This window comes from Chlamydomonas reinhardtii, chromosome 2 (genome assembly GCF_000002595.2).
Source record: "Chlamydomonas reinhardtii strain CC-503 cw92 mt+ chromosome 2, whole genome shotgun sequence".
Classification (NCBI taxonomy): Eukaryota; Viridiplantae; Chlorophyta; class Chlorophyceae; order Chlamydomonadales; family Chlamydomonadaceae; genus Chlamydomonas; species Chlamydomonas reinhardtii.
Window position 1 is genome coordinate 6,023,140 of NC_057005.1, and position 27,107 is coordinate 6,050,246.

The window sequence follows — 27,107 nt, forward strand, 5'->3', positions numbered from 1 at the left end:
TGCTAAATTATTATTACATGTGTATAACGTCGCAAAAAGTGCGGTTCATCCGGACTGAGGAGTAGCGCTGTAGCGGCGCCACCTCCCCTGGGCACCACTGCAGTCGGGCCTCAAGCCATCAGGCAACCGGATGCACCGGAATCCGGGATGCCTCGGCCCTCCCCGGCACTGCCGCTTAGCCCCATACAAGGCCCCACGCATGGTTGAAGACTTATCCCTGCCATACCTGCTATGCGTCACACGTGCACACAGCAGAATCACACGGGTTTAACCCAACGCCTGTGGGCGCGGCGCCGTCACCCCGGCCGCGGCCCCCCACGTGCGCCTCGCTTTTTCCCGCAAAGGAGCCATCCCATTCGCAGTCTTCACGCTAGCTCAGTTCATCCGTTGTGACATTGCCCTAGCCGCAGGATTGCATTCACATTTCACAGCGTCCTCTTACCGGTATCAATCAACCAACTCTTACTTAATGGCGCCGGCGGCGCCAAGGGCGGCGCCTGACATTGCCAGCACATAGCGTGGGAGATCTATATTGCTTGATCCCACCATCTCCACCCCTGCCTTGAATTTGATGTCCGATGTGGTGGCTGCGGTGCCGCCGTCACCGCTGCCAAGCGCGGCCGCCGATCTCTTAGCCGGTGGCAAATATCACGTGCCCTGCAGCCCCGTCGCCGCGCCGCCTCCTGATCCACCCAGACCCAAACGGCAAGACCAACTCGGCGCCTGACACCTCAACGCAAGTCTCAACCCGCTGCTTCTACCGCCGCTGCCACCAGTGCCATAGTAGCTGCCGCCATGCGACGACGGGCCTGCGCCTGCAAACCCATCGAACGATCGAGCTACTGCCATGTGCCAGTCATACGGGGGATCTAATGACAGAGTCCGCATGGTTAGCGGCCGACATTGTACCGTACTTCCGCCGCTAGCCTCACCGGCCGCGCCGCTGTTGCCGCTCGCAGCTCGCAGTGTCCGCCATCAGGAGAGCTAAGTGGCCGTTGCCGAGCCGCATCCCGGACCGAATATCGCCGAGGCCCTCGCGCTGCGTGACGCTGACAGCAAGCCAGGATCCCACAGCACCGCCGCTGACGTCGCCGCCGCCACTGGAGCGCCACCATTGCTGCCGCCCGCTGCAGCGAGCACCGCCGGCACGCCTGCGCAGCTCCTGTCGCCCCCCGCTGCGCGCGGCAGCAGTGGCAGTGCCAGCACCAGTGCCACCAATGTTCCCATCGGCCATTAATGCCAGAGCGCCTTCACTCCTTCAAGCTTGCTTGCTGCCCCGCCCCGGCCCCAGCAGGCCCAGACCTAGCCCCACGCCCGGTCCTCCGCTGCTGCTGCGGCCGAGAGGCGGCAGGCCGACACCGCCGCTGCCGCCGCCGCCGCCGCTGCTGCCGCCCAGCAAGCGCAGCAGCACACCGCTAGCGCTGCGAGGCAGAGCCCCATTGCCGCCGCCTAGGCCCCCCGCCGCCGCAACGCTGCCGCTGCCCAGCACGGGGCCGCTAGGGGTCCAAGCCAGCGAGTGCTGGTGTGGGTCCTGGTGGACACAGCAGCCGGAGCAGAGTCTCGGGGCAGGATTCATGGCAGGCAAGCAAGGCGTGATAGCATGATGTATAAGGCAAAAGCGCACTACGAACTTTGTAATGCAGGAGCTATGGCGGCAAGGCATCAGTGCGCAGCATGCACATAGTTAAACCGCACTCACCCGCCTGCAAATGAAGATCAGCGAAGCACCAGAGCTCGCCCACGCATCCACTGGCGCAGCGTCATTGGAGCGCGCGTCACCACCACACCTGCAAGTCCCAACGTCACACCCGCTTCCGCGGCGGCGGGAGTGAGCCGAGCCGCCGTCGATGCTGCCGCCACCGCCTCCTGCTCCAGAGCGCCTGGTGTCCGGGCCGGGCCGTGACGTGAGCCTTCCACACTACTGGCTCCACTGCGGTCGCCACCGCCCCAAAGAATAAACTACATACTGTCGCGCGATGCCACTTCCGCGCGGACGCGTCTGCAGCACTATTGGCGCCCCGCAGGCTGGTGGCACCGCCGACACACGAGCCGTTACTAGAAGCGTCAACGGCAGCCGCGGTGGCCGCTGATGCACGACGGCGGTTAGTACTGCTGGCTGCATGCATTGGGGACTCTTCCGAACCACTACTGGTGCCAGCGCCAGTAGTGGCGCCGGCGTGACAACCCGCTAGCGACTGACGGCTGCCTCCAGCAGGCGCCGCAGCAGGCGCTGCCGCCGGAGGCGCCCTCCAAGAAGTAGGCGAGCCCGTCACGCCAAGAGCCGCCTGCGGCTTCGTTCTATCTCCAATGCCTCGCTCCAACACGCACTGCCGCCGCTGCCGCCGCCGTTGGCTGCGCCACCGGCGTGGCTGGACCCTTACCTCCTGGTGGCTGCGGTAGGTTGCTGCATTAGTAGTGGACCGTGTCAAGGATACTGCTGTTACTGGCGTCCCTGCAATGAAAGAGCAAGCAAGTAATGGCATGCAAGGGCAGTTCGTAACTGTATGTGGACGTGAGGTCAGTGCATACATTTGGCAGCAACGCGCGGCGGCGGCGCGTAGGCGCCCCTCAGCCACCCTCACCCACCCTCACCCACCCACCTCACGTTGTGCGGGCTGGCGGCGATGGATGCCGTGTAGCAGGCTGTGCAGGGCTGTGCAGAAGGCGTTGTGTGTTGGCCGTTGGACAGGAGCGCACTCTGGCGCAAACGGCCGCCGCCAGCTTGGGCTTAGTTCTACCACATGTGCCGCTTGCGGTGCAAAAGACCTAGGCCTAGGACGGCCAGCAGGGGCCGCAGCGCCTGGGCTCAAACGCACGTTGCTTGACGACGGGACCGACCTGCTATGTGCCGTTCATATGGACCATAAGGACGGAGACATCATTGCGTGCAGATGCCATTATGGCGACTGTAGCATTGCAGGGTTGGGTCCCTGTTTCTATCTAGATTGCGAGGTGTGCAAACCGAGGACGCGCTTGTATGGAGAGGATGGTCGGCGCACGGAGATGGCGGGTAAGGAAGTGGAGCTATGGCCACCTTCCATGCCTATGGGAAATGATACCATAGCTAGGTTTGAAGGGGCCTTGCGACTTCGCAACCACCGGTGCCGCGCCAGCAGTACAGCGTTGTCGGCCCGGCACGTTGTTCGCGATCGCTGTACCTGCTGCCACTGCCAACACGTGGCCCGCGCCTACCTACCCAACTGAAGCCCGCAACTGCAATCTGCGAATACAAAATATTAAGGAGCCTTAAATTTTGAACACGTGCTTCCCTTCACTCCTCGCCGTCACGCGGTCGCGCTGCATGAAAAAACCAAACCTCGGCACGACACAAATACCCGGTCCAGACGCCGCTGTGAGTCTCAAACGGGCTTCGTGTCCTAGCGCGCAACGGCTTTTGAAAGGCGCACGCAGCGGGAGGGAGGTGAGTCGCGGTGTTCTCGATGGTGCACTCCGAAGGGCCGCTCTTCGTTGGTCAGATAGCTTGGGCCGGCAACGATCTCAGCGTAGAAAAATGCAATAACTTTCGGAACCTAGGGTAGCCGTCAAAGCGCTGATGGGACGACGGGCAGGGATCACGTGGGCATGACTCTCCCTTTCAACACGCCTTCTTTACTCACATCCGAGTCTATTAGCTTAATCCAAATTCTGTACACATTACTTTCCCAAATCAGGTTCTTCTGAATTTGCTTCTAGGACCCCGCTGTGCCTCCGCCCTTCGCGAGTGCGGACACCAAGTAATTTTTTTGCGCAAGCGCATAAGACCAGCAGGAGCTCTCCAATCCAGATGTCATCATCGTCTGACGACACCCGCTCCCAGAATGCCAGCCCCATCGCTGCGGCGCTTGAGCCTGGAGGGCTGAAACAGCTACCGGTGGCGGCACAACAATGGACAGCTCCAAAAGGAATGTTTTCGACGTGGGGCAAGCGAACTCCGCACCCACCTGGCACAGGGCTCGGTTCTATGTTCAGGCGATTGGGCACCGCTCTGGGGATAGGGAAGTCTAAGGCAGCTCGACGGACGCGACAGGACTCCCTCAACTCTTCTGTGCATGCTGGTACCGTGTCCACACACGGTGAGTGCGAAGCGATCGTCATTTTTGTTAGTCCGGAGGCAGGGCGGTTTCTCTGGTTCACGTGGCATTCTGCGCTTTCCTGAATGCGTTCACTTAGCGAGCAATGTGCCGGACGTCGCGATCGCACATCATGCCGGATGTGCGAAACCCTTGTTGGCAATAACGCGGCTTACTCACGCTGAGCCGAGCCACGCAACATTTTTACCCCCTTTGCAGGCAACCCCGCACGCACCGTGCAGTACGGTGGCTCCGTGCACCTGGTCTCGCACTCCCACGCCAACAACGCTCTCAGCAGCCTGCAGGACGTGACCGTGGGCCGCTTCGGCCACCACCACAACAACAACAAGAACAACCAGCAGCAGTTGCGACACGCCAACTCGCTCGCGGACTTCGGGACCGTGCTGGTCGTCCCGGCCGATGGCAGCACCCACCACGGCGGCCACTACTTCCATGCGGGGCTGTCGCCCTCGGCCTCGCAGGGCCACAGCAGCCAGCTGCCCACCCTACCCGCCCACTTAGCCGAGGCCTACAGCTCCAGCCCCGGCCTGCTGTCCACCAGCCAGCAGGCCTCACACAATCACAGGCCGATACAGCATGGCGGCAGCGGCGGCGTCCCGGCCAGCCAACAGCAGGTCAACAGCGGTGGCGGCCTGCCACACCAGCAGCAACGGCGGGAGTACGCGTCTGACAACCAGGTCATGAGCTGGGATGGCCGAAACGGCCTGGGAGGCAGCGGTGCCAGCGGCGCCGTCGGCACCGGCGGCGCCGGCCAGCGGCTGCTGCTCAAGCACGTGGTCACACCGCTGCCGTCGCTGTCTCAGCCGCATACGCAGCAGCAGCATCCGCAGCAGCAGCCCTCGCCCGCCGGCAGCCCTGTCGTCGTGCCGGGTAGCCCCAGCTCCGCCGTCAGCGCCTCCAGCAACGCCACCGCCTGGCGCCGGCTGTTCTCCTCCCGCGACAACAGCACCACCGCCGCCTCCAACAGCAGTGCGGCAGCCATCTACGGCAGTGGCGGCGCCAACGTCATGGCGCAGCAGGCGGCCGCGCTGGCGCCGCTGGCGGTGCCGTCGCCGCTGCAGCACCGCACCGGGCCGAGCGACGCGCTGCCGCAGGCGGCCAACGGCAGCGCCCGTGTTCTTGCGTCGCCCACTGGTGCCGACAGCAGTGGCGCGGGCGGAAATTCGGACCCGCTGTCCAGAGTGCCGCCGCCGCCGCGCCGCCTTCTGACTCAGCAGCGCTCTGTCAACTACCAAGCCACCGCCGCCGCCATCGCCTCCGTCGCGGCGGACCACCAGCAAGAGTACGTCCACAGCAACAGCAGCCCCTGCGTCGGCGGCGGACTGGGCGGCGGCGGCGCCGCCGCCGCCGCTGTGGCCACCAATGGCAGCGGCAACCTGCACTCGCCCGGCGGCAAGGCCCCGTCCCCGCCGGCGGTCGCAAGCGCCACCATCACGCTGCCCACACCCGCCCTCGCCATCGCGTCACGGGCGGCGGCCGCAACCTGCCGCGACAGCAGCATCGACGGCACTGGTAGCGGCACCCCTTGTGAGGCGAAGCCGTTGAAGCACACCTGCGCCAGTGCTGACCAGATCATGGGCGGCCTGGCAGCGGCCGCAGCCGCTGCGGCGGCGATGCCCGGTGGCGGCCCTTCGCTGAACAACCTGTCCGTCGCCATCCAGCTGGCCCCCAGTCTGTCAGGCCCGCCTAACCTGACAGACCTGCTGCCGTCACCGCTGGCTCAGCAGCAGCAGAAGGCCTCGGGAGCCGCGGCGGATCTGCCGCCGCCGCCGCCGCTGCAGCTCCCGCGCATTGCCACGCCCTCGCCGTCACAGCAGCAACAGCAACCGCACCCCGGGACGCAGTGGGCGTCGTCGCCGCCAGGCGTTGACAAGGCCGCCGCCGCGGCGGCAGCCGCACCACCGGCGGCCGCTGTCGTCGCCGCCGCCACGCCTATCAAGACATCTGTTCCTGCCGCTGACGGCCCCGGGGACAGCGCCGCTGGCTTGATGCAGACGGAGCTGTTGGCGCAGGGCCGCAGCCTGCCAGCCGGCATGCGGCGGTCGCACTGGTGTCTGGAGGACTACATTGTGACGCGGCGGCTGTTCAAGGGCAGCCGCACCGCCGTGTACAAGGCCACGTGCAAGTACAGCGGGGCGGCCGTGGCGCTCAAGGTGGGTGGGTGCGTGCGTGGGTGGAGTGGCTGGGTGCTGGGCGCGTGCCCGCAGTGCAGGCAGGATGCCTTGGGGACGACAGAAACGCATTCGTCAAAGTCCATGTGTGTGCGTGTGTGTGCGTTTGTGTGCGTGTGTGCGTGCGTGTGTCCGAGTGCGTGTGCGTGTATGCGTATGTGTTTTCCGTGGCGCACTCGCCCACATGAGCCTCGACGTGTCCTGCCTTGTGCTTGCCTCTTCTGACGCTTACGCGGACACGTGCCTCTGCCTGCTGCACATGCACAGGTGTACTTCCTGGCCAAGACGCCCACCAACACGCTGCACCAGATCGTGCGTGAGATCCAGATCCACGCCGGCCTCAGCCACCACAACGTCCTGCCGCTGTACGCCGCTTTCCAGGTGCGTGCGCATGCCGCAGTGCAGTGCAGTGCATGCCCGGGACTGGCGCCCCGCTCGGAAGCTAGCAAGGCTTGCTGCTTTAAGTTGCGTGTTGGGTTCTTTCAGAACCCAGCAGCCCAACAGCAGGCCAAGCCCCCCACGCCGGCAGCTGCCGTGTTGCGTGCTGCCTCCTCTCACTCCGCACCACTCCCGTCCCACACCCGCGCCGCGCCCCGCCGCCGTGTGTTGTGTCCAGGACGCCAAACGCCTGGTGCTGGTGCTGGAGCACGCGGCACGTGGTGATTTGTACAACCTGCACGCCAACGTGGACCGCCAGCTGAATGAGGACCAGGCGCGACAGGTGCGTGAGCGCGCGTGTGACCGCGGGCAAGGGCACGGCGACTCTCTGAAGAGCCCGCGGACTGTGCCATCTGGCCACGTTATTGTGAGTCTCCGGCGGCCTTTTGTTTACCGTATCCATTCCCGCACGCAGCAGGCACCCAACCACTCCACACACCCACACACAGGCTGTGCTGGAGCCTCTGCTGGACGCTCTGGGCTACCTGCACTCCAAGGGCGTGTGCCACCGCGACATCAAGGTGCGTGCGGCCGGCAGGAGGTGTGCGGCGCGTGCAGTAGACGCGATAACCTTGCTTGTGGTCAGTCGGGCTCCCTCACGGTTGCTTGCGCACTCTGCGTGTGCACAACTGCAAGTTGGATCGCTGCCTGGACGCGGAATTTTACACATGCCGGGCTTGATGCCACTAGTTCACCCGCAATCATATCGCCCCCTCCTGCTACGTACTTGGATGTGCAGCCTGAGAACATCCTGTTCACGGCTGACTGGTGCCTGCGTGTGGCGGACTTTGGCGTGGCCATCAACCTGAACGACGAGCGCGCCGTCACCCGGGCCGGCACCGCCGACTACATGGTGGGGAACAGTTGAGGCTGCATGCATGCTTTCACTTTAGCTGTTGCTGTTTGCGGTTTGCAGGCGTGCTAGCTATAGCAGCCCACATGGGCTTCGTCATTATTCATGTCGCGCGCTTGCTCACCCCGCCCCGCCTCCCACACTCCCGGCACGCACGCCCTCAGGCGCCCGAGGTGGAGCGCTGCCCGCTGAAGACTCACCCCTCCGACAACAAGAACAACCCGCAGCTCGCGTACAGTACTGCCGCCGACGTGTGGAGCATCGGTATCCTGGCCTACGAGCTCATGGTGGGATTCCCGCCCGTGCTGGGCGAGCCCACGGCCGCCAACGCCAACTGCCCCAGCGCGCCTTCCATTAGCTTCCCTGCCTCCATTTCGAGCATCGCGCGTGACTTCGTCACTCAGGCGCTGGCGCTGCGGCCTGAGGACCGGCCCACTGTGCACCAGCTGCGCGCCCACCCGTGGATGGCGCCGGCTGTCGCGGCCGCCGCAGGCGGTGTCACACGCAGCTAGAGGGTGTGGTGACACCGTTCGTACGCATCTGCGTGGAGGTTCAACCTCTCGCGACAGCTAGATACCTTATTGGTGCGTGTTGGGCCTGCCGTAAGTGATGATAAATGCTGGGACAAGCGTCAATGCTGCACAAAACGGATGTCAACCGATGTGGATACTTGCTACTGCGCCCGCCACCTTCGAACGTGTGTCGCTCACGCTTTGGTGGGCAGGATTATAAGAGTTCATTCTTGTACCATTATTTACGCGTGCTCGCCTCGGCTTGCGAGAACATGTGGGGCGGGTCAGGCCGAGCCAGTTGGAAAGCACGTGCAAGCCCAGCCGGGCGTTCAAGTAAGTCTCACGTCCGGCTGCTGACGGATGCAAAATAAAGATAGTCTGAAGCGCGTTGTCGTGCACTTGTTGTGGGCCATAGTTGTGAATCAATGCCCCGAGTGCCTTGGGAGGCTTGCGCTGTGGCGCACGAGAACTGTCAGTATGTGCATACGTCCTTCCGGGCGACCGCGCACAGGCAAGCCACTGCAATTACAGGCACTCACTGCGGGCGGCACGGGACTGTCTTAACTTAATGCAATGTCTGCGGCGCGAGCGGGAGAGTGATATGGTAGCCGTGCTGTGCGACGACAGCAGGTCTGCCTCAGCCTTATGTGGCGTTGCTTGTCGTCACGTCCGCCGCATGCCAGCGAGGCGTGCTTAGAGGCATTCCGTTCCTACGACCATTTATGCTGCTCTGCAGAGTGGCCGTACTAGGCATGCATATGCATTTACGAGCTAGTTTATGCATGTTTTCCCGTGACCGGGGAACACTTGTCCGCAGCTTCCCGTGCTTCCAGCCTTCCCAGTACTTTCCAAGGACTGCCTGGGGCACAAGAGCGCGCACATGTGTATGTGCGTGTTTGCATTTATCGGTGTGACTTAGGCTGAAGTAGTATAGGTCTGCTGTGTGAGTGCTTTTGCTGGTTAGGCTGCCTGGTGAGGCTGATCCGGCGAGCCTTCGGCCACGCGGGTACCACTCTGGTCTTTTGCTGTGTCCAAACTTTGACAGCCTGGTAGACCCAACAGGTATCATCTGACCAGGCCGCCAGCATACCTACGGCTTCATCTCGTTGTGTAGTATACGGTTACTATGGTGCGGAGCTGAGCAGATGAAACCTGAAAGGCCGTACGGCTGCAGCCGTGCATGGGGTGTGCAGTGGGACACGCAAATATTTTCGTCGTGAAAACTAAAAGCGTGATAGCGTGATGGATAGCGTACGCACAGTGTATGCAGGATACGCAATCGACACTGTAAAAAGAATAGGCATCAAAAAGTTATGTGCACAATTGTCCGGGGGGGTGCATGCTCCTAGCCAAACCCGCACGCTCGGGGGGCTCTGGGAGTCGCCCGAGGCAAATCCTACCTCAATATTTAGACGCCGCCATTTTGTAGGTACATAACTTACATCATTAGTGGGCATTAGCGCTCGGCAGAGGACAAAACATGTTGGTCAGGGCTCAAGTCGCGAAATTGACCAGAGCCCATATCTCGCATAGGCGGTATTTTGGGCCTGTATCTAGTGCCGTCGACTAAGGTTCACCGATAGATGTCATCCGGACTGCGTAGGGCGAATTCCAGTAAGTCCTGGCGAGCGCGACATTTAGCATTTCGACTTCGGCTCCCGCTCGAGTTTGTGCCCGGAAATCAATCAGGGACCTTATTATATGTCACATGATGACATTTCGGCAGTCTAGGGCATTGGACACACGCAGTCCCTAGGGACTTGCCGGAGTGGTACCCGCGTGCCTTCGGCCACCGACACAAGGCGTAGGGTCGGCCTATTTCTTGTGCTTACGGGGGGCAAACTCCTTGTCAGTAGCGTAGGGCAGAGGACAAGAAAAGGTGGCTCTCCCTCGCAAGGGAAAAGTGGGCTGTGCCGCCACGCCACGTCCTCCGTCTGAGGCCGAAGCAGGCAGGCAGGCAGGCAGGCACGGACAGGGGCAATCCTGGGGGGCTTCGCCCCCCCTGGATCGCTTCGCTCAGGGGGCTCAGCCCAAAAAAGGGCAGATGGAAATGGATATGGGTGAAACGGGGACCTCGCTGTGATAGTAGCGTGGTGGTCTGCTGTGTGCTGCACGCAGCAGAGGGGTGCCAAAAGAACGGGGTAGGTACTGGTCACAGGATGCATTACCACTAGTGCGCATGCGTTGTGGACCCCAAAATTATCATGGTGTGGTTGGCAGTGTGCATGGCAGTGTGGCGCCGTGGCATTCAGGCGGGCGCGCATGCAAGCGCGAGAAGGCTAGCAGCTCGCCTGGTTGCAACTGATATATAGCATGTGGCAAACGTCAGTATCGTGCCGGCACTGAAGCCGGGAGCTGCTGCTCGTGGATGGACATGATGGCTGGGCTGGGGCAACGACCGGGATCTGGGGGTCAAGAGGGCGGACCATAACTCGGCCGCCAATAAGGCATTGGGATGCGGCAGTCAGGGAGGAGGTTGCGTCGTGGTCATAATAGCGTGCTGCATACAATTTGGGGCTTGCATGGGCATTGGGAAGTAAGGAAAATAAGTACGGCTGGGCACGCACTGCCTATGTCGTGCGCTTATGAGTGGCATGTAGAATCTTAGGGCGATTCAGTTGGAGTGCATGGCTGCATATGGTTGGCGTGGACACAAGGTTGCCATGCAGAGACGAGTCTCAAGTCAAGTGTACGGGCGGAGGGTCAAGGGTGTGCAGCCGCCGGCTTTGTGGTCTGCACCCTGGCGTACATGGGTCACAGGTTTGGCACCTGAATACTTACTTGTGAGCGAATGTGAGGGACCTCTCAGCACCTCTACGGTACCGCTGCTGCACATTGCGGGCTAGCAGGTGGACGTGAAGGGAGTAACGGCGTGCCAGCGTGTGATGCAGCCGGCGTGCACTGTGTGCGCGTAGGGACATTGACACACTGCAATGGGCGGGGCGGCGGGGCGACCTGGTGGGCGCAACAAGCGGGTCAGCGGCCTTTGCCAGTTGGCACGGTTGGTGTTTAATAGCCCATACATGACCTGATTACCTGACTGATGTTGGGTGGCAGCTGTTCGGGCCCGTAGCAGTACCGTAGCATGGTACGGCGGCAGCTGTACGGCAGCTGTGCGCGGGGTCATAGAACTGGATAGAGGAGTGTTAGGGCAGGAGGAAGCGGCTGCATTGCGACAAGTCTGCCGAGTCCGAGCGCAGGGAGGTTGCCTAGGCGGCGGGAGAGCACGCGGCAGCAGTGCAGCACTTGGCTGTGTCATCCCGCTTACTTGTTGCCGGTCTTTCCAGGGAGCTGCGGGTAGGCAAGGTGGCAGACTATGGAATGCGGCTGCAACTCCCCACCCAGCACCCACAATTCCTTTCGGAGCATGTCGTTTCTTGTCTTCAACGGAGTCAACGCCATGGTCGCCGTCACAGAGACCCCCTCCCCTGCTGCCCCCGTGCTGCCCCCTGCCCCCTGCGATGCACTTGCGTGCTTCCTGCCCTACTCGCATGCGGTCACACACTTACGCTTGACCATAGTCTTTGTGTTCAGCCACTAATGTCTGGCGGTGTAATTGTGTAAATGGTTTGCCTTGACGCCACGGCCCCACCTGTGGTCATACCAGGCTTTGCGTGGTCAGGACGTGGGTGTTGGCCACCGGCATCACATACAGCCTCGCCAGCCGCGGCCTGGGTCAGCCTGGGTTGACCACAGCGTACGTGCAGCCGTACGTACGCATGCCCCCGCCATGTCATTGCATGCAGCACAACATTCACTCTGTGCTGTATTATGGAAGACTTGTGGACCAGGAAATGTAGCGAGCCTACGAACTGGATATCTGTGGCTTACGCTGAAGCTTTTAAAGCGCTGGATATTTATTCATCAACACAGTTAGCGTATGCGATGAGCTCATGAGCACTGCAGGACGCTGTTATCGCTCGTCCGGCTGTCAGTTGGGTTCCGCGGATCCTGAAGCTCTGTCTCCTACTCCGCTCGCATAGTCGCCTTGAAACTTGTTGCATTTTGCATATGAATAGCTGTATGGTTTGATGTAAGTGTCTGCGGTCTTGTGCAAGACGCGAGTCACGCGACTGACTGGGGCGGGCGGCAAACAAACTCGACACCTCAGTCCAGTTATTGGCGACGCGGCCCGCGATGGTCAATTGTGAATTGATGTGAAGAGTTGCGAGCACCGATGGTGTTTATCCTATTCTTATGGGTGCTCACGTAACAGTTATTGACCGACATTTGACGACCGCTACACCGACTGCGTCGTCCTTAAGCTAGCGCACAAGCACTGCCGAAAGGCCGCAGACCGCTTACATAGCATTCGTCTTACAGCTAGTATACAGACGGCTCTGTTCGCGTGCTCTACCACGCGCGCAGCGGAAGATATACAGGCGCAAGGCCTTCCTTTTCTGCGTTGAGCCGGTTCTGTAGCTCACGATACTCAGATGTCTTGCATTCATTACATTGATTGATTGCATCATTGTTGCAAAGCTGGGTGGCGTCGATTCGCTATGGGCCACTGCAGCATGAATGGAATGTGCGGGCGCACAGTCCTTGGGCCCATCGGCCTCACATTACTAGCTATTTCAGTCAATGTGGTGAGTCCTAGGTATGGGCCACCTGTATTCGCAGGGCTGGGATAATGGGTGGGGTACCGCGCTGACTTTTGCGGACTGCTTGGGCCAAGCAGCGACGACAATAGGCCCCGTTGTAATATTTTTAGCGGAGCGCCATTTGCCGCTCGTATAGTCTGGCCGGTGCGCGAACTGGAGTCAACCAGCGCTTGGCCCCTCGACGCCGTCGCACAACACCTGGATACATACCTGGACCGAGTCAACAACATCTGCCCCACCATCCGCCCAACCATTGACTATCCCCCTCCGCTTCCCCCAGGTTCTGGGCTCCCAGGTGCAACTGGCAGCTGGCGGGGGCCCCAGGCGCTCCGCTCTGAGCTCCGGCACCGCCTGCTCCGCCGACGGCCAGTGCGGCTCAAAACAGTGAGTGGCACGCACCGACACGCGCTGCCGTAATGCCGTTGACACACCCAGCCGGCCGCAGTCGCGCAACCTTGCCCACCACACCTCCTCATACACCTCACCCCCCCTGGGTCTTGGGTTTTTGGGGTCTTGGGTTTTTGGGGATTGTAACAAATCCACCCGTTATACTGTCGAGTGCCGCTCCGTTGTCAGAGCATAGGCCACCCTCTCCTCCTTGCTCTTTTGCATTGGGTTCGGTGTAGTTTGTGCCGGTATCTACAAGCCCCCGCGCAACCGCCCACACCACGCTGCCTCCCACGCAGGTTCTGCCTGCGACCCGGCCTGGACTCGGGCGCAGTGGGGTCTTGCAGCTCCTGCTGGCGCTGCTGCCTGTTCCCCGGGGTGTACGGCGCCTGCCCCGACAGCTGCGGCTGCGTGGAGGGGGCGCTGTGCGAGGCGCGGGACGGCTGCAGTGCGGGCATGTTCTGCTCCCTGGCGGACCCCTGGAACCTGCCCAATTGCCAGGTGTGTGTGTGTGTGTGTGCGCGCGTGCGTGCGTGTGTGTGTGTGTGTGTGTGTGTGTGTGTGTGTGTGTGTGTGTGTGTGTGCGTGCGTGCGTGCGTGTGTGTGTGTGTGCGCGTGCGTGTGTGCGTGTCACAGGTGGGGCAGGGCTGGGGGCAGGGGAGGCGGACGGCGACGATAGTCTGAGCGGGGGGAATTAGCGCCAGGTGACGGTGACGGGGGCGTGGGTGGCAATTTGATCGGCTGCTGCACTGGCTCCAGTCATATTCCGGCGTGCAACTGACCCTGCCCCACCCTCGACTCACCCACCCAGCGCTGCGACACCTGCACCAGCAACGCCTACGAGCTGCGCGGCTCCTGCTCCGTGCCCTGCGCCTCGGGCGACATGGGCGGCCTGGCTGCGCTGCCGCACCTGACGCCGCAGCAGTACCTGTTCCTGTCCTTCCTGGCCAATGAAGTCAGCCAGCAGGTGAGGGGCAGGAGGAGGAGCGCGAGGAGGGAGGAGAAGGGCAGTGGCTTGGAGGAGGAGGGGGTGGTGAGGAAGAGGAGGACGCGGAGGGAGGGAAGGTGGCCAACATTGGATGAGGCCATGAGGCTGATGCGCGTGGGCGCAGGCTTGCCCAAAGCGACGTGGGGCTCTGCGGCGTGTGCCTGTATGCGGGAATCAGGGCGCCGCTCTATCCCGAGCGCCTCACTGCCCCACTTGCACCCACCTACACACCCACCTGCACACCCACCCGCCAGGGCGCCTACGTGCCCACACTGCTGCTGCGGGACGAGCTGGGCTCCTGGCTGCAGGGCCAGGGAGTCGGCGGGGAGCAGGTGCGGCCGCGGACGAGCGCGGTGTGGGGTGGGGCGATGGGCGCCTGGGTGCAGGAGCCTGCAGGAGCAGACGTGGCCGGTTCAGCTTCCTTCCGGCGGCGCGCGCTGTGTGCTTGTGTGTGTTAGGGCGGGGAAGGAGCATTGGGGCGGTGCAACCAGGATGTCACCCATGGCTAGTGGAACCTGCCCTCGAGCACCGCCGCTTCGCCCGCAACTTTGTCTCTTGGTAACACACCACATGCAGGCCAACCAGACCGTCTTTCGCATGTTGGGGCCAGTGGGTGACAGCAACGGATTCATCACCGCACAGGTGCGCGGGAGGGTGTTTGGGTGAGCAGGTCAGGGAGTCGTTGCCGACCCCAGGACATATGATACTATGAGAACCGGGGCGGCGGACTCTGAGCCTTAACCTAGCAACCAGGTCCCCGCGGTTGACCACAGTCTAGCGCATTCATCCCGCCTAACACCCCATTGCACCGGACCTCCTTCCATCCCCCAGGACTGGATGGAGGCAGTGACTGCCAGCACCTCCCTGGCGCTGCTGTGCCCCGCCTACGACCCCAGCCTCGACGTCGCCAACCAGACCCGCCTGGTGTCCGAGGGTGCGCAACACTTTGGGCAGCCCTTGTATGGTTGTCTGGTTGGCACAAATGGCAGTCGACACCATATCCTTAGCTGCTTTCTCGCCATCAGTCCGCGTTCTGTATGCGCACACACACGCTACCTGTCGCCCATGCACCCGCGCATCCACACCCACATCCACGCGCACGCCACACACATGCCGCGCGCAGGCTGCTTCTGCAGCGCCAGCGCCACCGCCGCTACCTTCCTGTGCCCCGCCGGCCAGCGCTGCAGCCGCGCCGCCTACAGCGGCCTGGAGACCGACATGCTGCGGGCGCCCACCGGCCAGCTGCTGCAGGCCGTGTGTGTGCCCTGCATGGCGGGACAGTACTGCGGCGAAGGAACATACCTGGCGGTGCGTGTGTGTGCGGGGGGGGGGGGAGGGCAACGGGCGTGTGGGGGTTGGAGGTCGTTGTGTCATCTTTTGGGGGAGGGAGGCGGGGCGGGGCGGGAGTGGGTGCGGGCTGGGCTGCGTCCGGGAGCGGACGGCAGCGCAGGCTCGCAGGAGACTCAGGCTGCGGGAATGCGACACGCCGGGCCGAATCCAACTCCGCGATCATCGTTACGCCTCGCATACGTGGCCTCAAGCTGCTCATGTGCTGCTGCTGCGCATCACAGGATGAGTCAGACCTCAGCAGCCTGGACTGCCCCTCCGGCTACTACTGCCCCAGCCCCGGCGTCAAGCGCGAATGCCCGGCCGGTGCCTTCTGCACGGAGCGCTCCACATCCGCCATCACCTGCAACTACGAGAAGCTGCTCATCACGTGAGCGGCGCCCCATCGCTGAAATGTGGAAATATGGGCCCATCGAGGACTGATCGTGCGGGCCTTTTGAGCCACCAAAGGGCTAGGGTGCTACCTGTGTCACGCGCGAGTGTGCCTGACCGCCTGCGTGCCGCCTTCCATCCTCCCTGACACACCAAAAAAACAGTGACCCCTACAAACGCCTGCCTCTGGAGCCGGAGACGGTCGTCACGCGCCTGCGCGACAAGCGCGACCCGCTCCGCGGCAACTACTGCCCCGCGCAGTCTACCAAGCCCTACGAGGTCTGCGCCGCCGGTTACTACTGCCCCAATAGTAGCGTGCAGATCATCTGCCCCAAGGGCCACTTCTGCAAGGCGCAGTCCACCGTGCCCTGGCCCTGCACCTACCTCACCAGCTGCCCCGAGGGCACGCACGTGCCCTCCCTGTCGTGGATGGCGCTCGTGATCGCAGGCATTGTGGTGGGTGGCGCGCGCGGATGGGGTGTGTTTAAGTACGCTCGCTTTGAGGAAACGCGCGGCGCTGGTGGGCAATCCTTTTTACCGGCAGAGGACGTGTGCGTCATCTCCTGTTCTTGATATTTCGCGACTATGCCTGAAGCCTCTCTTTCAATTTCATCCTCTGTGCAGCTGCTGGGCATCCCGCTCATCTACTTCTCTCTGACGCAGCTGGATAAGAGTGTGTTGGTGGAGGCAGACGACGAGGCGGAGAAGGAGCGCGACCTGCACCGCTCAGCCGCCGCCAATCGCATGACCTTCCGATTGCTCAGTGAGTCACACCGGTGTACGGCACCGCGGCTCCGGTGCGGCTGGCGTGTGACAGCCACGGCACCCGGTCCACTCCAGCCAGCGGCCGTACTGTTAGCCGTGCGTCCGATGAATTTACGTATTACGGTGTAAGCGACCTGCATTATACCCCTCTCCAACTCGTGCCTCAAATCCGCTCCCCATGCATGCTGCCTCAGAGTCCATGAAGCTGAGCGGCAATCCGCTGGAGGACAAGTACCGCGGCTTCGGCACCGTGTCGCCGCCCATTAACATGGAGTTCGACCAGCTGGGGCTGCAGATCAGGCCGCGCGGCGGTCATGGCGAGGTGGGTGGGCGACTGGCTGGTTCGGGGCGCGTGGGTCTGTGGCAAGGGCTGTGGGGGTGCAAACGGTGGTTGCTGGTGCTGCAGCGGAGCGGGGCCTTGGGATGGGGTTGGCCCGGGCTGAGCATGAAGGGATGAGGTGGTAGGGCTACACAGGTTCCAGGCACTGACCTATCATCCCCCGTAACCCGAATCGCAACCGTCGCAGGTCAAGAAGGTGTTGTCGGGTGTGTCGGGTGCCTTCGCGCCACGGCGCATGAACGCCATCCTGGGGCCCTCCGGCTGCGGCAAGACCACCTTCCTCAACGTGCTGTGCGGCAAGGTGTGTCGCAGGCCGCCACATTGGGGGACAGGGGCTCAGCGGCGGAGACCATCTATGCGGTGGCCCTCACGCCCCTACCTCCGCAGAACACGCCCTGTCATGCAGGGAGTATCTATTATTATTATTGCAGGCCGCCACGGGCCCCCAGCGGCTCGGCCTGGTGCCGAGTGGCCGGTGTGACACCCGGCTGTTCCGGGCCTTGCCACGACTTGCCTAGAGTCTAGGCTCAGGGTGCTTGGCAGCGGGGCTGACCCGTGTGTGTCACCCCCCCTGTCAACACCAATGCCGCAGATCACCACTGGCACGCTGATGGGTCAGGTCAAGATCAACGGCGACGTCATGCCGGTGACCCGCCTGCGCAAGATCATGGGCTTCGTGCCGCAGGTGTGTGCGTGCATGCGTGTGTGTGCATCTGTTGTGGGCCTTGCTGTGGGCCTTGCATACCTCGCCGCTCAACCCACCACTGATCGCCACTCGCTGTAATACCGGTAATGCATTCGCTCGAATGCGCGCAGGACGACATCGTGCATGAGGACCTGACGGTGCGCGAGAACCTCAACTACAGCGCGCGCATGCGTCTGGCAACAGACATGGACACGCAGCGGCGCAAGCACGTGGTGCGAGACGCCCTGGAGATGCTGGGCCTCACAGCCATTCAGCATTACAGGGTGCGTGCGCCCGTGTGGCCGGCTGGCAATCGGGCGGGTGCGGCGTGGTGGCTGTGGTGCATCATGAGTTGATCCGGCAACCGGGCAGGGCTAGGCAGGGGTGAGGAGTAACAGTTCCACACAACACGGTTGCATTCCCCTTGCATCTCTGCAAACACACCAAACATACAAAACCGCACGCTTGCACACACGCACACGCAGGTGGGCACGGTGGAGAAGCGCGGCATCAGCGGCGGCCAGCGCAAGCGTGTCAACATCGGGCTGGAGCTGGTGGCCATGCCCAGCCTGCTGTTCCTGGACGAGCCCACCAGCGGCCTGGACGCCACCAGCTCCGCCGACATCCTGGGCAGCCTGGTGGACATGGCCGGTCTGGGCATGAACATCATCATGGTCATCCACCAGCCTCGGTTCAACAGCTTCTGCATGTTCGACCAGGTGGGGCGGGGCGGGGCGAGTGGGCGGCGAGCGTGTACGGGAATGGCACGGCATGGTGTATGTCCCAGAAAGTGTGGGGCACGTGGGCCTGCCACCTTGTGGCACGTGTGGCGGCGTCTGTGTCTCTGCCGCTCGCTCACAACGCAAACGCGTGCGTGCACGCGTGTCGCAGGTGCTGTTGCTGGGCACGGGCGGCCGCACGGTATACCAGGGCTCGCCCTATGCGGCTGTGCTGTACTTTGACAAACACCTGGGCTTCAAGTTCCCGGACCGCGAGAACCCGTCGGACATCCTCATGGACATCATCGCGGGCAAGGTGCACAACGAAAATGACCCCAAGTGAGGCAGCGCGCATGCGCTTGTATGCGTGTTTCGTGTAATACGGTTGTGTTGAGGTCTTGTCATGTGCCTGCAAACGTGGGTGCCTGCCTGCCAGCCAGCCACCCACCGTGCTTCCTCTCTGCCGCCGGCTCTCCCCCCCTCACAGGCTGAAGAACTGCAACATGCTTGTGGAGGCCTGGGCCAACAGCGGCGCTGCCTGGGTGGAGCTGACGGAGCAGCTCAACCCAACCATGGTGTTCAAGATGAGCGAGATTGACCCCGAGGTCATCGAGGTGCGCCGCCGCAACCCCCAGCCACCCCACACACACTTCTCAGGCTCTGGCATGACTCAGCACATCACGATGGCACCGCCCATGCGCCAACACCACACTGCTGCTTGCTAACGCAACCCGCACCATGCCCCCACCACGCACCCACCCCACACTACACACAGGACTGGAGCCAGCAGTTTGATGAGGTGGACGAGGAGCAGCGCGGCACCCTGACGGCCAGCCAGCTGGTGACGCTGTTCAGCGACATGGGTCAGGACCTGGCGCTGGAGGACGCCATCGTGCTCATCAAGAAGGTCAACAGCCGCCGCCCCGCCTCCGCCGCGGCCAAGAGCCACGCCAGCTCCATGACCAGCGCGGTGGACTCAGCCGTGGAGGACCTCGACAGTGAGTGAACAGGGGCGTGTGCATGGCGGCATCCAATCCCAAGCCAGCACGTGTGGTATGATGGTGTAAGTACGGAAATGCCGATGTGACCATGTGATAATCCCGACGCAACATCACATGCTCCCGCCACCTCACTCACTCTCACAGGCCTGGTCATCTCCAAGGATCAGCTGCTGGATGCACTGCAGGGGGTGAGGGAGCAGCATGTGCAGGAGGACCGAGGCATGGGCGGCGGCGCGGGCGGCGGCGCGGGCGACGGCAAGCGCAACGCCGCCGCCAAGTTCTACGCCAGCCAGTTCGTGTTGCCTGACCTGCCCGAGGTGCAGGCCTACAGGTGCGTGTGTGTGCGTGCGAACCCGCGTGTGTTACGAAAGCACAATGGGAGCTATCCAACAACGTGTGTGTGTGTGTGTGTCTTGGAAGCGCGACGGGAATACAGTGCGACAGCGCCTGTGCGTGCGCGTGTGTTGGTGGGGAGTACGAGTATTCAGTGGTGATTGCCCTCGCCAACGACCCCAACACTGCAGGCAAGAGCTGGATCGCCAGCGCAAGAACGATGCCGGCGCCGGCGCTAGCGGCCGCCCAGACAGCGCCTCCAGCGGCGAGGGCGACGGCGAGCGCCGCAGCGGCGGCCGCAGCACCTACCACGACCCCTACGCCGGATTCGGCGGCGCGAACGGGTTCGGCACGCTGCGCATCACAGGCGCGGAGACCATGCTACTGCCGACGGCGTCCGCGGGTGGCAGTAGCGTCGCGCCGTCACGCGCGCCCCGCCACGATGACGAAAACATCGACAGCGACAGCTACAGCCCCGTCCACGCACCCGCCAGCCCCCAGCTGGCCATGGCGGCTGCAGTGGCGGCTGCCAATGCCGCGACTGCTGCCGCTGCCAACGGCGGCGGAGCCGGCAGTTACACGACCGACGGTGAGGCGGCGCAGGCCGCGGTGCCGGTGGCAGAGAGCCTGGCCCAGCGCAACCGGCTGTCTCCTGGGGCCAAGGGCGCGCGTGGCGTCACCGTCGACGGCGGCAATCTGACGGTTCGGGCCCGTGCTCTGCCACCCGGCATGACCGGTCTGAACGGCAGCGGCACGTCGGCGGTGCTGCGCGCCGCGGCCACCGCTACCGCCACTGTGTCCGACCAGGAGGCCGACGCGGCTGTGGGCGCCGACATGCTGTCAAGCCTGGCGAAGCGCCGGCAGCAGCTGAAGCGGCAGATGCACGCAGAGATCCGCGCCGCGGGCGACGACTCGGAAGACGAGGAGGAGGATTGGGAGGGGTACGAGCATGATGGGCAGCGCAGCACGTGGCCTGCGGCCCAGCAGCAGCGCGGGCCGGTGGTGGGCCGGGGCCTGGCGGCACGCAACCTGGCGGCGATGGAGGCACTGGCCAAAGCGGATGTGCCGCTGCCATCGTTGCCGCGCCGCCTGGAGCCGGCGAGTGGCGCCGCACGCGGCGGCATCGCCAGCCGCTCTGACCGCCGTAGCACTGCCTACACGGCCCTGTCGGCGTACGTGGGTGCCTACAACGAGCTGGCGGAGCAGGAGCTGGCGGCCGCGGCGGCAGTTGATCCGCGCCAGAGCCAGGGCCGCGCCAGTGCTGGGCTGCTAGGGGTGTCGTCGCTGGCAAGCCGCGCGATGGCGGCGGCACGGCGCGCCAGCGCCAAGGTGGTGGCACTGAACGGCACCACCGCCACCGTTGCGGCGGAGGGTGACGTATGGACCGGTGGCGTGGTGTCGGCGGCGGCAGCCGCCGCCGCGCCGGGCACTAGCGCGCAGCGGTTGTCTGTGGTGACGCCTGCGGCGCTGTGTCCGCTGGGCGCGGAGGGCACGGTAGAGGACGTTGAGAGGGTCGGTGGCGGCTATGTTGATGACGACGTCGACGACAACGGCCCCGCGCCTAGCGCCTCGGCGGTGCTTGCACTGCCGCCGCTGCTGCAGCAGCTGGCGTCGGCACCGCTCACGTCGGTGCTGCGCGGTCCGGTCGCGGAGGCCACTGAGGAATCGCCTACGAAGGCGGCCGCAGAGCTTGCCGCCAGCATGCGCAGCGGCAGCAGCAGCGGCGGCGCAGGCACTGCCTCGGCGCTGCAGCTGGCGCCGGGCGCGCCGCCGCCGCCATGGCTGCAGCGGCGTCTGCAGGCCAATGGCGGCGCCGTGCTCAAGGGCCGCTCACCTTTGGCACCTGCCACCCTGGGCGCCGAGGCCTCGCCGCGCGACGGCAGCGACACAGAGGTCAGTGGCCACCTGGGCCCCGCCCCCGCCTCCGGACACGAGAGCGACAGCAACACCGGCGGCACCGGCACCGGCACGGCGGCGGCCGGCGGCCGGACACGTGTGTCGTACAACGGACTCGCTAGCGGCGGGCCGCACATCCGTACAACGCGTTTGGCTGTGACGACAAGCGCCGCCTCGGTCACCAGTCCCAGCCACCGCGCGCCGTCGGACGCCGGCAACGCCCTCCAGCTGCCGGCGCTGGGCACGGACGTGTCTGCGGGCACAGCCACCACCGTGCATCTGGGCGGAGAGAACACTGACACACACATCGCGGGCGGCGGCGAGTCAGAGAATGAGCCCACCAGCGGCGGCGGCGGCGCAGGGTTCAAGCCGGCGCATGCCGCCGGCTCCGGCGGCAGCCCCGGCCACTCCAGCTATGACAACACGCCCATGGCCGCGCAGCGCGCCGCCAGTGAAGCCGCGCTGTTGGGCCGCGCCAGCAACGGCGGCAGCAACGCCGCCCTCAGCCGCTTCGCTGACTCCACCCGCCTTGAGGCCGACGGTCACATCCTGGACCACGCCTACACCACAGGCGAGGTCGGCAGCGCCAACGGCATTGCCGACCAGCCGCGCCGCGGTGGCGGTCGCCAGCGCCGCGCCTCCGTCGGCGCGATGCCGGGCGGCGCGCGCAAGCAGCGGCGTCAGAGCTGGCTGCAGGCGTCATTCAGCAGCAGCCAGGGAGGCGCCGCCGATAGCGGCAACGGCACGCCTGGCGGTGCCAACGGCCGCAAGGGGCCTAAGAAGGACACGCTGTACGTCAACAGCCTGCTGTCCAATGCGCTGGTGGGCGCCTGGGCCGCCACGCAATCCGTCACCGCCGGGCGCATGAACCAGTCAGTGGCGCGGCTGCTGCGCCCGCAGCTCGAGGGCGCCGCGCCGTCCATGAGCGCAGGAGGACACGCCGCCAGCGGCACCGCGACGCCGTCGCGTCACGGCGCCGCCAGCAATGGTGGCGCGAACCCCAACGCCGTCGGCGGCGGGCGCACCGGCAGTGTCCTGGGTGCCCTGTTTGGCGGCGTGCACCGCTCGCAGCAGTCGACCACGGGCGTCGCGCACGGGTTCGAGGTGGGCTCCAAGGCTCCCAGCTCCACGGGCGGCGTGGGTCTGAACCAGGCGCTGCAGGCGCGCCTGGACATGGAGGAGGCGCTGGCGTCGCGCAAGAGCCAGGGCTTCTTCGCGCAGCTGCTGCTCCTGCTGCGGCGCGGGGCCATCAAGTACGTGCGCAGCTTCTGGCCCATGCGTGTGGTGGACACCATACTGCAGCTGGCGGCGGCGTTCATCATCGGCCTCGTGCATGGTGGGTTATGATGAAGGTTTGAGGTTTTGGCTGGCTGGCTGGCTGGCTGGATGATGTCAGATGCGGCGGGGCGAAAAAGAGGAGCCGCGGGTTTAAGAGCCGTGCGGTCTGTGCGAGGTGATGGGACAAGGCAGAGATGGAACCCAGGGGCTCACTACGGTACTCCTTTGGCTGACATGCTGCGGCTTGTTTTACATTGCCTCGCCTCACCTCGCGCAGGCACCAAGTGGGGCCTGACGTCGGTGCCCTCCAACGCGGTCATGTGCATGGTGTGCCTGGGCGTGCTGTCCTGCGTCACGCACCTGCGCACCTTCAGCCAGAGCCGCGTGCTGCTGTGGCGTGAGGCAGCCAGTGGCATGAGTGTGCTGGCATACTACCTCAGCCAGAACATCATTGACCAGATCTGGGTGTTCGCCGCGCCCGCGCTCAGCCTGGGCGTGTACTACTACCTCACCCTGCCGCGCATGCCCTTCTCCGAGTTCTACGTCGTCGGCCTCTTTGTGAGTAGTGCCGGCCGGCCTTGCGTGGACATAGTACGGCGGCAGACACCTTGCTACCCCCCTTTTCCCTTTCCGTGGCCTCCAGCAAACACCTCCTTACCTCATGTTCGCCTCCTCTGTCACCTCCCGTCACCCCACTGACACAAACACGACCGCTATCTTGACCGTATGCACAGGTGTGCTGGTGGGCCAGCGGCATGGCATACCTGGTGTCGGCAGTGCTGCCGCCGCAGAACGTGTTGATGGCGGGCGTGTTCATCTCCCTCATCTTCGGCGCCTTCCTGCACGGCCTGTCGCCCACCGTGGCGTCTGCTCGCGGCACGCTGTTGGAGGGCGTGTTGGGTCTGAGCTACAACCGCTGGGCCATGGAGATCGTCAGCATCAACGAGATGAAGTACTATCAGGTGCGTGCGGGGGCAGCGGCAGCAGTGCATGCGTGTGCGAGGCTCTGAGTTGTATTCATGACTGGGGAAGGTGTGTGTGTGTGCCGTCTCCTTGACGTCCCACACCCGCCACTTCCTCTCATGGCCCTCTGCCCCTTTGCTCTGCTCCTGTGTTGTCCTCCCGCCCGCAGGATGACATGCGCAACGTGATCATCATGATGGCCCGCGGCATCGGGCTGTGTGGCGTGGACCTGCTGCTGGAGGACGACGGCTCGGAGGGCATCTCCGCCTCGGAGGCAGTCAGCTTCCTGCGCATACAGGTGCGGGACACATTTACATATACACACACATACACACGCACGCACGCACGCACGCAGGGCTCTCTCTAACACACAGGGGGGGTGGCGGAGGCAAGGCGCAGCAGGGGATGGGGTGGACGCGTGGTGCGTGTGGGGGGAAGGGGGTAGCGCAGGATGGGCTACGGGCGCGGCCCGTGCGGCAGGGGCGTTGCCTGGCTCTGCCAGGACGGCGGCAGGGCAAGGCCTACGTGGCGTGTGTGTTTGCTGCGTATGTCTTCCGGACGCGCTCTTACCCCGTAGTTCCCTCCTCCCCGCCTCGTGTTCGCCCTGCAGTACAACTTCAACATGGGGTATTGCAACAAGTACAAGAGTACGGCGTACGGAGTGCTGGTGGCTCTGGGCCTAGGGTTCCGTATGTTGGCCTTCATCTTCCTGCGCTTCAACACTGCCAAGCACCACTAGATTTTCAGAAGCTGAAAGAGCTTGTTGCTACGGAATTCGATAGCCTCCGCAAAGGAAGGAGTTCGTGAAGCGTGTTGCCTGTGAATGGTTGGGGTTAAGTGGCGCGGGTGAAAGGCCCTATGCTCACATGCTGCCAGCAGTGAGAAGCCTGTGTGGGCGACATACAGACGGAGGCCATTGATATTGAAAATTGGTGCATTTTACCACATGCAATCCCCAGACGCACGAACTGATAGAACGTGTACTCGGCATGGCCCCTGTGCATGTGCAGGTCTAACTTTGTTGTTCACGTACATACAAGTTTTAGTAGACCTAGCTCTCTAAATAAACCTTTGATCAGTGTGATGTGGACGATTGGACAGTCAGGTTATACGTGCAGTGGAGCCCAGACAGGGCCGTGCTGTGCGTTGTTGATACGTGAATGCTGGAGTCCTTGGGAGTTCGCATGGGCGCCTCTGCAGCGCTGAGAGCAATGCGGGTCCCGTAGGATTGAAGTTGCTAACAGGGCCCTGCTGGCTATTGGGTTTCTTGGTTTACCATCTTCGTTATGGATACTTACAGTTACAGTTCCTGGATTGCCTTGGCGTATGTAGACTGGTCTTCAACGCACAGAGCAAAAGTGGCCGCTTCGTGCGGGTAGCGCGCACCGTATCGTATGTAGCAGTATGTCCAGTGGATTAGACTGGCCTCGGATCGGTCTTGTAGTAACGCACATAGCAGTACTGTGCAGCAATATTTAGCCGACACTGTCACATCATTTTGAAGCCGAGGGGTATGTGAAGCGGGTGCAACGCCGGTGTGTTAACTCGCAAATGTCATGATGTCAAAAGGGCGCGATGGGACAAGGCCAGTGGGAGGCCTCCTCCCCTGCTTGCGTCGGCGCACCGCTGAAGACTGATCTGTGGCTGCAGCCTTCTGCTTCAGCTAGGTGACACGGGATTACCGCCTTCACAATACCGGGGGAGGGGGAGTCGCACAAGTCCACAGCATGCCCACCAGCCTCACGGCGCTTCCGCGGGCAACTTGCCCGGATGGTGGGGGGACCGATTCCTAGCTATGATTATCATTGCCGTAATCCCATACTATCGATCAATGCACTTCATTCACGACGAGGATAGGCGACAAGTGGAAAGAGGCTTCAAGAACATGGGTTCGTGTCGGCGACACGCCCGACAGTCGTATTACGATGCACATTACATTGCATTCCCCAATCCCCACAACAGAACTAAACCCATAACAGACGAGAAGTCTCTTTTATCAGAGTCCTCACGCAAGATTTACCGTAATTCGTTTTTGGCACCGACTCTTACTACTCGTCACCGACTATTTCGCCAAGAGAGTCTGACAAGCAGGAATTCTTCGCACGCTTACCGCGCTCTGTTGCTGCGCTAGAGCGCGACCATGGGTTTGCAGGAGGTACTCTCGGAGGCAACGGCAAAGCTGTCAGTGACGAGCCTTAAGGGCATGATCCCGGACCACCAAAATGTGGTTGTAAGTATTTTAATGGAAGTATAGCAAACGGAGCTCTTGCATGCGCGTGTTCACTCAGGTGTCGCGTTTACCGCATGCTACGTGCCACCCGGCTGCGCCGACACGCCAAAAAGACCTCATAAAGAGCGTGCGAAGCCATGGAAAAATTTTGTTCGAAGCAGAACTGCTGCAGCCGGGGTTTCGGGACTCCAGCTGTCCAGCGCAGCTGGCAATTTCTCCGCACAGTTTCTCTGACGGCGTGCTGCATTCCCCAGCCGCCCCCACGCCCTCCCGCAACCCCGCAGCCCCAGCCAGCCAACATAGACTGGACACATGCACCTCTGACTGCCCAGCTCACCACCGCACCTGCCCACCCGTGCCTCCCTCCTAGGCTCCTGCCCTCGCTCCTTCCCGGCCGCCCCTTCACGCCTGCCCCCTGCCCCCTCCCGCTTTCCCATCCTCCCACCTTCTTCCCCCTCCCCCCTGCAGTTCCTGGAGCACAACAGCAGCGTGGGCCACGCGCTGCAGCTGCTGGCCAAGCGGCACATCCTGTCGGCGCCGCTGGTCATTCTGCCGGGGCTGGAGGACATGGAGGGCGCGGACGCGGACGGGGCCGCCGCGCCGCCGCAACTGATCGGCTGGGTGACGGTGGAGTCAATCCTGCGCGCCTTCCTGCAGCGTGAGTGGCGCCAGGCAACAGCGGTACTAAAACTGTCAAGAGATAGATAGGGAGAACGTGTGTGTGTGTGTGTTCCGTGTGTACTCGAATGCGAAAAGAGAACAGAGAACGTGGATGTTATGCTGCCTCCTCCTCATCATCAACATCACCACAGAGATGGAGGAGAAGCACGGCAAGCTGTCGCGCAACATGCTGCTGCTGATGACGCAGCTGGAGAAGGAGGGGCCGGCCTTTGCGGAGAAGCTGCTCATCACGGTGGCAGGTGGGTGGGTGGGGTTCCTTTGCGTCATTTGGTCTGCAGGGCGAACAAGAGGGCATGACGCAAACCGACGCTGAACACTGTACGGCTCCCTCTCACTCCTTTCCTCACTGCCCCCCCTTAGGCAGCGAGGACCGCGGCCTCATGTTCCAGATCAACAGCGATGTGCCGCTCCTGGAGGCCCTACGGTGGAGGAGGGGGGAGGGGGAAGAGAAGG

General features: G+C 63.2%; 4 protein-coding genes across 5 annotated transcripts in view; 3 read left to right on the forward strand and 1 right to left on the reverse strand.

The window, feature by feature from the left end:
- Window positions 1-2: 2 nt before the first annotated feature.
- Window positions 3-3,016, reverse strand: CHLRE_02g112433v5 (uncharacterized protein). Of its 2 annotated transcripts, none has more exons than XM_043059909.1 (4): window positions 2,606-3,016; window positions 2,382-2,452; window positions 1,700-1,787; window positions 3-1,531 (listed from the first exon to the last, which is right to left on the reverse strand). In XM_043059909.1, the coding sequence occupies exons 2-4, from the start codon at window positions 2,408-2,410 to the stop codon at window positions 1,259-1,261; spliced, it is 390 nt and encodes a 129-aa protein (XP_042927544.1). In that variant the 5' UTR covers window positions 2,411-2,452; window positions 2,606-3,016; the 3' UTR covers window positions 3-1,258. The 2 variants fall into 2 exon arrangements, with proteins under 2 accessions (XP_042927544.1, XP_042927543.1); XM_043059910.1 differs by having other exon boundaries at window positions 2,601-3,016.
- A 180-nt stretch (window positions 3,017-3,196) lies between these two features.
- CHLRE_02g112500v5 (uncharacterized protein) lies at window positions 3,197-9,368 on the forward strand. The gene is made up of 7 exons (XM_001699860.2): window positions 3,197-4,073; window positions 4,290-6,244; window positions 6,530-6,643; window positions 6,879-6,983; window positions 7,150-7,221; window positions 7,440-7,553; window positions 7,718-9,368. Exons 1-7 carry the CDS (start codon window positions 3,962-3,964, stop codon window positions 8,063-8,065), a joined length of 2,820 nt encoding a protein of 939 aa, XP_001699912.2. The 5' UTR covers window positions 3,197-3,961; the 3' UTR covers window positions 8,066-9,368.
- A 2,488-nt stretch (window positions 9,369-11,856) lies between these two features.
- On the forward strand, window positions 11,857-25,678 carry CHLRE_02g112550v5 (uncharacterized protein). The gene is made up of 25 exons (XM_001699859.2): window positions 11,857-12,654; window positions 12,950-13,053; window positions 13,356-13,557; window positions 13,868-14,023; window positions 14,299-14,376; window positions 14,621-14,686; window positions 14,876-14,978; window positions 15,168-15,352; window positions 15,616-15,761; window positions 15,928-16,219; window positions 16,388-16,526; window positions 16,723-16,850; window positions 17,056-17,169; window positions 17,461-17,553; window positions 17,685-17,837; window positions 18,039-18,272; window positions 18,445-18,611; window positions 18,760-18,886; window positions 19,048-19,270; window positions 19,418-19,604; window positions 19,798-22,838; window positions 23,058-23,338; window positions 23,515-23,742; window positions 23,913-24,041; window positions 24,354-25,678. The coding sequence occupies exons 1-25, from the start codon at window positions 12,592-12,594 to the stop codon at window positions 24,480-24,482; spliced, it is 6,768 nt and encodes a 2,255-aa protein (XP_001699911.2). The 5' UTR covers window positions 11,857-12,591; the 3' UTR covers window positions 24,483-25,678.
- Window positions 25,679-25,726: 48 nt separating this feature from the next.
- CHLRE_02g112600v5 (uncharacterized protein) overlaps window positions 25,727-27,107 on the forward strand; it is a 4,362-nt gene continuing 2,981 nt past the window's right edge. The window contains exons 1-4 of the mRNA XM_043059911.1: window positions 25,727-25,973; window positions 26,442-26,631; window positions 26,786-26,893; window positions 27,015-27,078. Of these exons, the coding sequence (XP_042927545.1) occupies window positions 25,884-25,973; window positions 26,442-26,631; window positions 26,786-26,893; window positions 27,015-27,078 (452 nt within the window). The 5' untranslated portion in view covers window positions 25,727-25,883. The remainder of the gene's footprint in view (window positions 25,974-26,441; window positions 26,632-26,785; window positions 26,894-27,014; window positions 27,079-27,107) is intronic.